The following is a 13248-nucleotide window of genomic DNA, read 5'->3' on the forward strand; positions in this document are numbered from 1 at the left end:
TTTTTCCAAATGTACAGTTGATTGGACCTGTTCATGCGTCTTCACCAGCAGCTGGGGCATCTCCACCCTTGGTATTTCTGGTGTAAATTACTTGAGCTCTGTGCTTTGAAACCAGTTTGATAAGTCCTTTACTGAGGAGCTCCTGAAGGGCTGCCCTGGCCAGGGAACCTTGAATCTTCAGTCTCTCTGAGACGACAGCTGGGGTTGTAAGCTTATAGTTGGGAACTTCCTTACAGAGTTTGTCGTAAGTAGCTTTGTCAAACAAGACTAGATTGTTGAGCTTGTCCTGAACTTTTCCTTTGGACCACTTCTTCTTTTTGGCTTTGCCCCCAGATTTGTTCTCTGGGTCCTTGTCTTTCTTGGCTGACTTTCCGGCATCTTTCTTCTTGTCATCCTTGGGCAGCATCACGAAGACTGGAGAGCAGCAGCAGCTACTGCAGCCTCATCAAGATGTCAGACAAAAAGCCATGATACACTTTTATATAGATTTTTTACTGCTAATACTCTCTAGAACTGGTACGTCATAATTATTGACAAATTCCTTACCCATGTAGAAGGAAAAGGAAGGTATATGCCAGGGAATGACTAAGATGATCAAGCATGGCCTAAGACAAGTCAGAAGGGCTATGAGGACCTGTGGGGAGGCTGAGGCAGGAAGACCACAAGTTCAAAGCCAGCCTCCACCAGACCCTGTCTCAAAATAAAAGTATAAAAAGGACTGGGGGTGACTTGTTTCACTTAGCATGAGGTCCTTAATACACCCAGAAGTGGGACTGCTGGATCATATGGTACTATTTCTAATTTTTTGTGGTACTTCATTCTTATTTTCCATAGCAGCTACACTATTTTGCATTCCCACAAACAATGTGTGATGGTTCCAGTTTCTACACATTCTTGTCAATACTTGCTGTTTTTAATTTTCTTAAATAGCCTCTCTGACAGATGTAAGGTGGCATCTCACTGTGGTTTTGATTTACATTTCCCTGATCACTAATATTGATGAGCATTTTCTCATAGACCTGTTGGCCATTATAGTATCCAAACTTTTAATTAAATTCTTTAGTAGACAACTATTTATAGTTTTTCAAGAGCTATTTCTTTCTTTTTTTATTTTTATTGTAAACAAATGGGATACATGTTGTTTCTGTTTGTACATGGAGTAACAGCATACCATTTACGTAATCATACATTTACATAGGGTAATGGTGTTTGATTCATTCTGTTATTTTTTCCTTCCCCCCCACCTCTCCCACCCCTCTTTTCCCTCTATACAGTCCCTCCTTCCTCCATTCTTGCCCCCCTCCCAATCCCTATTATATGTCATCATCTGCTTATCAGCGAGATCATTCCTTTAGCTTTTTGAGATTGGCTTATCTCACTTAGCATGATATTCTCCAATTTCATCCATTTGCCTGCAAATGTCATAATTTTATTATTCTTTATAGCTGAGTAATATTCCATTGTATGTATATATACCACAGTTTCTTTATCCATTCATCAACTGAAGGACATCTAGGTTGGTTCCACAGTCTGGCTATTGTGAATTAAGCAGCTATGAACATTGATGTGGCTGTATCTCAAGAGCTATTTCTTATCCTTAGATTGATTACAAATTTGTTATGGCATCCTGATAGTCTTTAATAGATGCAATATATTGTTTTCCCACATCACTGTGAGGATGGTTCCTAGCACTTTTACTTGTTTCCTTCCATTCCCTTAATTACCTATTTTCTCCGAAATCATTTACTTTTTATTAGTTTACCAGGATTAGCTTATTACACGTTTTTGGCTTCTCTTTAATATCTGGTAATCCTTGGTTGCTTGTTCATGTTTAAGAGTGAGGCAATATGAAATCTGCTTTCAGCCAAGATGGAGTAATGGGAGGGAACTTACCCTCAACCCTTAAAAAACTTCAAAACAAAATTTTTTCTAATGAATCATAGTTCTCAAGATACTGCACATTTAGCAACAAAAGAAAATGATCCTTAAAAGACCAGAAACAAAAGGTTAATCCTATGATATGCCAGTTTCTACCTGGAAAGAAATTTTAAGCCACAGCACAGGGAGGAGGAAATTGGAAGCTCAAATGTCTATCGCCAAGTTCATGGATAAATTGTGGCATATTATTGCAGCAGAATGATACTTGGCAATGAAATGAATGAACTATTGATACATGAAGCAATATGAATAAATTCATAATTATGATACTGAGTAAAAGAAATCATACAAGATGGATTACATAGTGTATGGTTCCATTTTATAAAACTATAGAAAATTCAGATTTACCCTGAGTGGTAGAAGGCAGATCAGTGATTGCTTGGGGTGATAGCAGGGACAGAAAGAAGTTTTTAAATGAGGTAAGAGGTATGATATTTTTTTATCTTGATTGTAGTGATGAACATATTAAATATATACCAATGGAAAAGTTGATAAATTAGGAATATGTTAGATTTATAATTAACAGCCTAGAAAGTAGCCTTTACTCTTAGGGAGGGAGTCCCCTTGTACCACCGCTGAGAGAGCTATGCTTGTCAAGTGTGATGGCACATGCTTGTAATCCCAGCAACTCAGGAGGCCGAAGCAGGAGAATTTGCAATTTCAAGGCCAGCCTCAGCAACTTAGTGAGACTCAAAATAAAAATCTATAAAAATTGGAGGCTGGAGGATCATGCTCTGGTGCACCTATACCCACACCAGCTAACCTAATTTTATTTTTTGTTTTTGTTTTGGTGTCCTGGGTGGACACGAACCTGATTTTCTTTAGGAAGTATGTTTAATATCTTTACGGATTCACCTTCTTCTCCTCCTTCTCTTTCTTTTCTTTCTTTGTCTTCTTTCCCCTCCTTCTCCTTCTTTTCCATCTTATCTCTAGAGTTAGGAGGTGTTATCTCAGGAGCTTGAAACCCTCCCTAGGCTACCTGTACTAAAGAACAGCGGTGACACCATCAATTACCTTAGAAACCTCTTCATAACACCAGGGCCAGGGGGCACTTAACAAAAGATTGGGCCAAAGATAAAGATGGTTAAAGAGAGGGTCAGCAAGAGACAACACTTCAATTAAGGTTAGCAAAAATTCTGTGAAAGAAGTGGTCTTTTATTAGACACCTTCTTAAAGTATAGAAACTGAAACAGGATCAAAGTGCCTCTGCATGTGTCTGGAGGAAGCAATCAACTAAACTATGAAGACTATAAATTAAAACATAAAATTGGAAATGGTAACATATTTTGAAGTTCTGATTCAAAAAATAATCATGATATGATGCCATGGAAATGGAAGGGTGACCTATGTTAAGGTTGAAAAGGGGAAAATTGTCAGCACAAGTGCATCAACATGGCAATGTGCTGTGTCTGATCTTACTCAGAGAAGAGCCCAGAAGAATAGGATTCCAGTTGATCCTATTGTGAACCCTTATGAAGTTCAGCCTGCACTGGTAGTCAGCCACCTTCTCATCTTATTCAAGTGATTATTTAACACAATCAACCATTTTAAAAAAATATTGCTCTTTTACATATATACTCAAATTTAAGTTCATTCACACATCAAGAATTCAAAGACAGTCATTTACATGTCTACATTAACAATGTTTTGGCTCCAGGCTCCCTCTACTGTCTCCAAAATAATAAACAAACATTTTATGGCACCCTCCTGACTATATTCAAATATTTATGAAAGCAAAACAAGCACAATTTTCTTCAATAGTGAAGGATTTCCTCAGTATGATAATCAGGAAGCTCAATATTTAGAAAAAGGTAAAAAAATATAAACTAATTCATCAAGTATTTGTATAGATAGAACCATATGAAGTTGCCATTATTTGACCATTTCTTGTTCATATATGACAATTTTATTCAGTTTGACCTAATATATAAAAATTCAATTGTCAAAGAAGAGTAGAGTGTGGTGGGGAGTATATGTGTATGTGTTGTAGGGGTGGCCATTGCTTTTAATAAATCATCTCTATTATAAAATTTCCTAAATGCCCTAGTTAATTTGCATGTTGCTTGACCAAAACTAACTACAGGCTACACTAAGTTTAGTGCTTTATAGGAATAAACTTGAGTTTAAAAGAAAGAAATATAGCCAGGCGCTGAGGTGCACACCTATAACAAGTTAGAGGCCAGCCTCAGCAACTTAGCGAGACCTGTCTCAAAATACAAAATTAAAAAAGAACTGGGGATATAATTCAGTGGTAAAGAGCCCCTGGGTTTAATCCCCAGTACAAAAAAAAAATGAAGAAGAAAGGTATCTGTCTTCAGGTTAATAAGTGTAAAGATACAAAATGCTTCACAAAAAAAGATAAATGAAAGAAATGTAGAAAAGCCATGTGTTTACAAGAGGAAAGCCGGAAATAAAATACTGTAGTTAACATTTTACTGTGAGAAGAGGAAGTAAGGCAATTTGCATAGACTTCAAACAATCTCACACTATTGAGAAAGCCAGCAAATCCTGGAAAGAATTAGAGGTAAAAGCCAAAGTCAATACACTTCAAATACCCTTGGTGTTTCACAGCAACTAATAAGAAAGTATCTTCTGGATAAGTTCACACTTTGCACAAAATAAATATTAATTTTGTTGTTGGTATTTTTCCAAAGAGTTAATATCTTACAGTTCAGAATTTTAGTTTGTTTGTCTTTGAAGCCCAAAGAATGCCTTTTGAAGTTATGTTTTCATAGTCCTAAGAATTCAAAGAATGAAAAATGCCATCAAAGATTTATTTAAAAAGATGTTCATCAAAACCTTATTTTCATAGTTACTCTTCACCATTTAAGGCTTATGACTAGCACAGTACTGAGCAACATGTCTTTTTGATACAATGCATTATAAGAGAAAAGTTGGAAATTTCCAAACTGGGAACTGGTTGAATAAATTATGGATAAACTGTGTTTTTTATATATTATATATTATATGGTCATTAAAATGTTCTGAAGACTTAAAAGACATTGGGGAAATGTTCAAGAGAGAATGTTAAGCAAAAAGGAATGCTAGTAATGTGTATGCCATCAAATACAAATGTTATTAAGTAAATATATATGTGCACAAAACAAGCTAAAAGGAAAAATAGAAGTAGTAACTGAAGTTATTAATGGGTGATGGTATTCTGGATGGTTTTTATTTTTCATTGTGCTTTCCTGTATGTTGTATATTGTCTATCATGAGCATGTGTTACATTTTTGGGTTTTGGCAGGGGAGAGGCAGTTTGCAGGGCTGGGGATTGAACCCAGAACCTTGCACATGCTAGACACTTTACCACTGAGCTCTATGCCCCCAACCCCTGCATTAGTCTTATAATCAGAAAAACACTGTTATTTAAATTTTTTATATCATGCTCTGCTCACATTCAGATCTATTCAAAAAAACCACAGAGTTTAATAAAAGCCAGTTGTTTGGGGGTGATGCAATACTTGCAAAAGAGCTTTCGGTTTTTTCCTTCACATTATTAGGACAAACCCTCACTACACATACTTTTGGTAATTTGTTCAGTGGTTTGAATGTACAGGATGGAGCTAAACTATGTTTTACTTTTGAGTATTACACCAATAATTTCTGCACTAAGTTATAGAGATAGATGAATTATTTCTGAAGTTGTACAAATAAAGATGATGTGTAATGCTTTTTCATCAGAGAGGTAAAATAACCATGTGTGTTTAAATAAACATGGGGCCAGGCACTTTACTTAGATACAGCTACCCTGAAAGTAGGTTTGTTTATTCACATTCATAGGGTAGTAGAAGTAGCAATGATAACTAAGAGTTATTGATTAGATGCCATGGGCCAGTCTCTGTGTCAAGAGCGTTACTTTTTTTTTTTTTTTTTAAGAATGAGGCGGTTTATTAACCCAGCATCCTTTTGTTCTAATACTTCTTGTTGGCAGCTACCACCTGTCCAGCAGTTCTGTACAGATCTCTCTGTCCCTGAGGTATCTGTCAGCTTGTGTCCCCCATCTTGGTCCTTTTCCACCATTTTGAGCCCTTCCAAGACTTGGAGGATGCAGCAGGCCACACTCTTGGAGCCTCTGATGAAATGGCTAGACATGACACTATTTCTCAGACGTCCCCCATAGATCTTGGTCATGGAACCAACCCCAGCACCACCCCAGAGGTACAGGTGCTGTGGAAGCAGCTCTTTTGTAGAACCAGTTCTCATCATAGGGAGCAAGTTCTTTATGCTTGGCCAGCTTGACTGTGTCCACCCATTTGGAGACTTTCAGCTTGCCGGATTTTTTAAGGAAGGCTGTCAGAACTCTAATGAACTCTTGCTGGTTTACCTCTTTTACAGTAACTCCAGGCTTCCTGTGGTCTCTGTGCAGCCAGTCAGGGGAAAGAGAGTGATGGGGTTTCCCCAAGAGCTTTACTTTTTTTTTTTTAATCTCTGCTACAAGTATACCAAATTGTATATGCACCCCCACTTTGCACTTAAAAACCCTGAGATCCAAAGTGGGAGCCAGGTCTGTCTAGCTCCAGGTGGAGAGAATACTTTAATTCTCCAAGATCATCAATCTATTCTTACCCTTTCTTTCAGGAACAATAAACACTGAAAACCCTGGACTTGAGCTCTTCTGTTAAGGGGGAAGGGGTTCAGAAGAGAAAGTTTAATCAATTTGATGCCTTCTTATACTTCCCAGTTACCTATTTATCAAGACTAAGAAAATTCAACAAAACGAATGTTTTCAAGGGTGTTAACCAAGGAATAGGATGAATTTCCCTTTGCTTTGAGTGGAAATGTCTTCTACTAAACTTCAGACATCAGCCTATGTAAGGGTTTCCCTGTAACCAAAAAGATAACAGTTCACTATGTTCTTATCAAACAAGGAATGTATTTGTGACTTCATTGAGGTTTTTTTAAACATATATTTTTAGTTGTATATGAACACAAAGCCTTTGTTTTTATGTGGTGCTGAGGACCAAACCCAGTGCCTCACACATGCTAGGCAAGTGGTCTACCACTGAGCTACAGCCCCAGCCCCTCAATGATTCTTAAACTTCATTCTGGCCTTTTACCTTTGCCTCTTTGCTATCATCCAGGACTCAAACAAGACTGAGAGAGTAAATGTGGACAGATAATTAAGAGAATTTCAAAATAACTGAATCTCTTTCTATATATTCCTGGTTCCCGATTGGTCTAATTGGTTCTACTTTAATAATAATAATAATAGCCATAACTAAGCAACGCTTACATATTTTTATCATTTGAAGTTTACGATCATTTACCAGGTACCTAATCCAGAGGTTAAACAGCAATTACACCTCATATTATGTAACTACTATATGAAATTCTAAGTCAGATTTGATTCCAACAAAGGGGCTTCCTTCAAAATATGTTGAGCCTAGTGACTTCCAAATCCCAAGTGGAGAAAACCCACCAATTCTTTCCTAGAAGACAAGCATGAGGGACAATTAGAATTTCCTAATAGAAGAACTTTCCCACTCTCTTCCATGACCAAAACAGTTATGTAAGCCATAATACCTCCCACTGGCCGGGATGAACAGCTGAGTAGCAGCCTCCGCACTAATCGGAACTCAAACATGGCTCGGCCTGGCGGGAGAAGCGAGCCTCCAACCACTTGATGCAGATTTCTGGGGGAACTGGCGTCCAGAGACCGCTCAGGAAACCCATCATCTTGGGGCGACCACAAGTTGGAGGACCAAATCCTGCAGGGGGCATTCATCATTCACAACAAGGACACCCATTCCTCCCAACTCAAAACATCTTTTACTCCACAAGTTCAAAACACCGCCTCTTTTCCTCTACTCCCTAGAATCGGATCCGGTAAGGCAATCCACATTTCAACCGCCCTCTCTTCCGCCCTTCTCCAAGTAACCAGGGCACGCGCGCACGTGGGTCAGAGAGTTTGTGTACCCAATTTGCCGCGTGACCGAAGCTCCGGGACAGCAGGGCGCCGGGTAACCCAGCAGCTGGCTCCGCCCTCACCACAGTCCCGGCTTGCTCCGCCCCGCCCCGCCCCTCCAACCGCCCAACCAATCTCGCTCCCGGCCCTTGGCCTCGCTCGCCACGCCCCCTGGTCCCTCCGCCCCTGCCTTGGCTGCTTCCCCGGCTCCTAAAGCATTTGGTCCTGTCTCCATGGCAGCGTGGCGTCCCCGGCTTAAGGCTCCCAACTCAGCGTCGGTGGCTAGCGGGACCCGGCGTCCGCCCTTGTGATGATCGGTTTGAAAGGGACACAAGCGGGTGAGAGGCGTCGGGGTGACTGCGAGTTGCGCTCACCTGGTCCCCGAGTACAGCTGGATCCAGCCCTCATCTCGGACGTACTCATACCCTGCTCCTGAATCCTCAAACTTCTCTGTCCCTCCAGGTTCGGGCTCTGGGGCTCCGCCGCTGCATAGGCGCCGCCTGAGAAGGTAGGATCCGTGAACCGCTGTAGTCGATCCTTGAGAGAGGTTCGTGTCTTCGTAGTTGTGCATGGTAGTTGGACGGGTCTGACAGGCGTGTCTGCACCACAGTTCTCTGACCTGCCCATTTGTACCAACTCTTCTCCTCTCCCCAGAATGAAAATAGCCATGTTTCATCTCAGGGCTTCCCGCTCTCTCATCAGTCTTCTCCCTTGTTTCCAATTCCTTTGCTCATTTTCTGTTTAAATAAACTTAATGGCTTATAGAAGCGAGCACCCCCTGGCTGTAGTTTTATCACTACTTGCTAGATCATATAACTTGGCTGACCATAAAATTGTCAGTGGAATTTGGACCTCCTGGATCTAGTTTTCATCTTCTGTAAAATGAAGGGTTCCGACAATGGGTCACTTCTAAGGTCCAGCCTGGATGACTAGAGACTTCCAAAATCAATACTGTGGTTTTTGGACTTTTCAACTACTCTACTCTGAGCCTCTGTAGCATTTGCAGTAGCACGTGACATAATTACCAATTTATCATTTGGCCTAAGTGAAAATGCGGAAACTGTTTTATCTCAAGAGAACCTCTGGAAGTAGCTTTTTAAAAATGAAAATTACTGGGGCAGTGGAGCGCAGTGTGTGGTCCCAACTACTCAAGGAGGCCAAGGTAAGAAGATTGCTTGAGCCCAGGTTTAAGAACCACTTGGGCAACAGGGCGGCATGCCATCTCAATTAAATAAATAAATCTGAAAATGTCTTTTGATTTGTTTCATTCTCCTAAAAATCAAATACAACTTGATAATTTTTTCCTAATTGAAGTGGTTTGGGATTTTTTTTTAATCTCCAGAAAACAACAGCAGCACTCCTTTTTTAGTGTTAAGAGTTTACCAGACCTTTGTAGAGGTTGCATTACAATCACTCCAGAATTCCAAAGCTTTCTACCCACACCCTCTAATTAAGCTACATCTCAGTATTTTCTCTCCATTTCTTTGCCCCATGGGTGGCATTTGGGCACTTAGAACTGACTGCTTTTACCCAGTACACCTTCAGGACTGTCCTTTCTAGGCTTTAGGTAATAACAATAGTAACAGGAGGAGTTGTAGTAATTGTTATCTAGTAGGAGATAAGTGCCGCTATTATTATTTATTAGCCAGTTTGTTATTTTGAACAATTACTGTATGAGGTAGGTGAAATTTTTATCCTCAATTTATAGTTGAGGAACTGAATCAGAGAGCAGTTAAGGAAACGACTCAACATTACCCAATCTGCTGAGATATGAACATAGTTGCCCTGACTTTAAATTCTGGACTCTATCATTATGTCGTTCTGTGAAGGAGAAAATATACAAAATTTATATTTAGCCACGTAAAAAAAATTTTAGTTGTAGATGTACACAATACTTTTATTTTATTTATTCATTTTTATGTGGGCTGAAAATCAAACCCAGTGCCTCACACATGCTAGGCAAGCACTCTACCACTGAGCCACATCCCCTACGCCACTTTTAAATGATTGTAAGTGATGGATGATCTTTCAAATCATTTTATACACAGTTGGGGCTATGCAATAAAATATTGTGCCTGCATCATGTTGTTTCTCCACCAAGCTCCTTCAGGATGAAGGATGGGTGATTAATTATCTCTCTCTCACCACAGTTGCAGGTCCTGAACTTGGAGCTATCTATTTATGCATTTATTCTTTGTCTATTAGAATACAAGGTAGTTTATAAAATGAATAGTACAAAAGGATAGAATAGTTGCATATTAACCACATTGAACAGCAGAACTTAAGTTCAATTCTTTGCTTTCTTGTTTCCTTCTAATAGACAATACATGCAAAGTCCCTATACTTGTGAAACTCAGTCTAGTAAGGAAGGAAGGCAAAGAATGAATGAATACATGCATACATGAATGAAATTATGATAATCCCATATTTGGCTTCATAAGAGACCTCCGTTTTTCTTAAAGTGACTTGAGCTTATTTGTTCTTTGTACAAATCAATAGCAACTAAACCCCAGCTGAACTAATAAACTCTTGACTGGGATTTTTTGTTGTTAAGAAAGAGTCCATTTTTCCTTAAAGCCTGGAATTATATCACATAAAACAAGAATTCTGGGAGCCATATTTTGTACCATATGTGGAAAACCTGTCTGCAGTGAGAGAAGAATGAGACCCACGTTCAGGGAGAAACTGAGATGAACTAGGGAGAGAGCCTCCAGAGTCCTTGACACAGTTACATCCACTGTGTCCTGCCCTCCACACAGTTTGGACGTTCACCTCTCTCTTGGATACGGTGAGACAGTGCTTTTCTTTGACTCAGCTCAAGTCACTTTAAGAAAAATGGAGGTCTCCTCTGGAGGCTGAGGCAGGAAGATCATGAGTTCCAAGCAAACCTCAACAACAGCGAAGTGCTAAGCAACTCAGTGAGACCCTGTCTCTAAATAAAATACAAAATAGGGCTGGGGATGTGGCTCAGTCGTCGAGTGCCTCAGGTTCAATCCCTGATACCGCCCCCCAAAATGCTCAGAATATTTTAAAACACATACAATCACATAATTATGCCTTTATAAATTATCTTGCTGTGTGTACATTATATACTTATTGAATCAGATATATTTATCTCCTGATGAATACTACCTATCTTCCTACATTTTTAAAACAAATGTTGTTTAGTTGTCAATGGACTTCATTGTATTTATTCATATGTGATGCTGAGAATTGAACCCAGTGCCTCACACATGCTAGGCAAGCCCTATGCATTTCTTTTAAATTTTTTTATTCTTTATAAACATAAGTATCTCTGCTTTTTCCCAACTCTTTACTCAGAATCATTCTTCCCAATTCTGTGGGCCTTTCTTTTTTAATTGGAAGAGCACTCTAAAGCAATCAGGCTATTTTATGTCGTTTAATAGCTTTATTCACTCAGTAATAGCTGTGTGCCTTTAAAGTTATGTATGACCCACACTCCTGAGTAAAAACCAATTTCTTCTTTTAAGAAACTTCTATCATGTTTGTGGTCATTCTAACACTCTTTGGTTATAATCTGTCTACATATTTATTTATGTGCCTTTCCTCTGCCTGCTTCTTAGGTGTCATTTCCCAGGATTCTATCTTTGGCCTTATATTATTCTATATAGATGATGGCAGCCATTCTCCCTTCATCTCTATATCCCTAGAGCTTAGCTCAGACATATCTCATACATAGTAGGTGCTCATCAAAAGTTTATTTCTTTGTGCTAAGCTTGCACTCTACCACTGAGCTACACCCCCATCCCAAATGTTTAAGACATTGAATATTGCATGAAAATTGGAGACTGTCACAATTTTGTGTGTGTGTGTGCTGGGGATTGAACCCAGGGCCTTGTGCTTATGAGCTAAGCACTCTACCAACTGAGCTATAGCCCCAACCCTCACAATATTTGTTCCCATTGTCACAGGGACTATTAAAAGACATCAGGTGAGTCAACCCTGTTCCAAAAGCCAGAGGGTGCACTTGGTAGAGATTCAAAGGAATGATTAAATGAGTGTCATGATGTTAATGCTGACCATATCAATGGTCATGAATACACAGAGTATACATCTTAAGACGGCTCTTTCTGGATACCATGACTCTAATTTGAACAGTTACAACAGGATAGAGAGGAGACTTAAGGTAGCACAAGGCCAACATACTGCTCATATGCCTGGGGGAGATGGATAAACATAGAGATGCAAATGATAATGCAGATTTTAAAATTTACCTGTATTCTGTGGCATATGCCTGTAATTCCAGCAACACTGGAGGCTGATACAGGAGGAAGACAAGTTTGAGGCCATAAATAAAAAGTACTGGGGATATAGCTCAGTATCCCTGGGTTCAATCCCCAGGACCAAAAAAAAAATTAAACTTATGTTCTAAATGACTGCATTTTCCCTGAAGTCAGTGAACCTTGTGAACAATACCAGTACTTTAGGGTTTATGTAGTTTTTTAATTAATTAAAAACCCTAAGAGATAGACCATCTCAATCCTAGTAAGCTTTTATCAGCCTTAGAGGACATCTTTCCAGCTTTCCCTTTAGGTGAAACATCAAGTTGTTTCTACAGCATCCCTCCTAAGTGCCAGGCTCTGTGCTAACTAAACTATCTGTCCAGATGACTCCATTAGATCTTTTTAAAATTTATATATATATAAAAATTAACTAAATTAATTTATGTATTAATAAATTAATATATAAATATGAATTTTTTTGTTGTAGATGAACACAAAACCTTTATTTTGTTTATTTTTATGTGATCCTGAGGATCCAACCCAGAGCCTCACACACACTAGGCAAGCACTCTACCACTGAGCCACAACCCTAGCCTCTCTCCATTAGATCTTGACAATAATTTAGAGAGGTCATCTCCATTGTGATCCCCATTTCAGGAAGAACTGAAGCTTAAAGGAGTTAAGTCATTTTCCCAGACTCACCTGAGACATGTGAAACCAGACTCTTCCACCAAGAGACAAAGCTCTTGAGAATTACTGCCTCCCAAGGAATTCAGTTTCAGGAAGGGAGGTTAGCTGGATTCTTCCCAAGTAATAATAAAGCTGGACTGAGAAGAGTCTGGGTCTCCATCAGGGACTGGGATCTGCCCACCTAGGTTTTCCTTACACCAGGTGCAGATGGAAAGAGAATTATATGTGCTGCTGTTATAGCCAGGTAAGGGGGATAGGGTTGTAATCCATGAAGATCCCAGAGATAGAAAGGAGAGGAGGTTCTAAATATAAAGGTGATGGTCTTCCTGTGCTCCAGGTACCACAAGACTATGGAAATTTGTGGAGTCAAAGTACCTCTCAGGAGAGATCAGCTTAAATTTCTTTTGCTAAGGCCTATTTAATTCACTCTTTCATTTATCCTGTAGATTTTCATTTATCATTTATTCT

At 39.3% G+C, this 13248-nt stretch overlaps 2 protein-coding genes and 1 pseudogene across 6 annotated transcripts in view; 1 reads left to right on the forward strand and 2 right to left on the reverse strand.

The window, feature by feature from the left end:
- On the reverse strand, positions 1-8542 carry LOC124979660 (40S ribosomal protein S25-like). The gene is made up of 2 exons (XM_047544154.1): positions 8221-8542; positions 1-434 (listed from the first exon to the last, which is right to left on the reverse strand). The coding sequence occupies exons 1-2, from the start codon at positions 8520-8522 to the stop codon at positions 32-34; spliced, it is 705 nt and encodes a 234-aa protein (XP_047400110.1). The 5' UTR covers positions 8523-8542; the 3' UTR covers positions 1-31.
- LOC124981278 (40S ribosomal protein S19-like) lies at positions 5853-8081 on the reverse strand (annotated as a pseudogene).
- Positions 8042-13248, forward strand: part of Erich2 (glutamate rich 2) — a 24622-nt gene continuing 19415 nt past the window's right edge. For 2 of the 5 annotated variants that reach the window (XM_047544147.1, XM_047544149.1), the window contains exons 1-2: positions 8042-8184; positions 8309-8354. In XM_047544147.1, coding sequence (XP_047400103.1) covers positions 8157-8184; positions 8309-8354 — 74 coding nt within the window. In that variant the 5' untranslated portion in view covers positions 8042-8156. Of the gene's footprint in view, positions 8185-8308; positions 8394-8757; positions 9009-13248 lie in introns of those variants that run through there. The other 3 variants (XM_047544152.1, XM_047544148.1, XM_047544151.1) reach the window with 3 other exon arrangements.

The sequence above is a fragment of the Sciurus carolinensis genome, chromosome 3 (genome assembly GCF_902686445.1).
Source record: "Sciurus carolinensis chromosome 3, mSciCar1.2, whole genome shotgun sequence".
NCBI lineage: Eukaryota > Metazoa > Chordata > Mammalia > Rodentia > Sciuridae > Sciurus > Sciurus carolinensis.

Excerpts from the sequence above, each read along its gene's own strand:
- LOC124979660 (XM_047544154.1), bottom strand. The coding sequence starts at position 8,522 with ATGAAACATGGCTATTTTCATTCTGGGGAGAGGAGAAGAGTTGGTACA. Across the intron at positions 435-8,220 it reads CAGCTGTACTCGGGGACCAG|TAGCTGCTGCTGCTCTCCAG; the intron begins GTGAGCGCAACT and ends ATGAGGCTGCAG.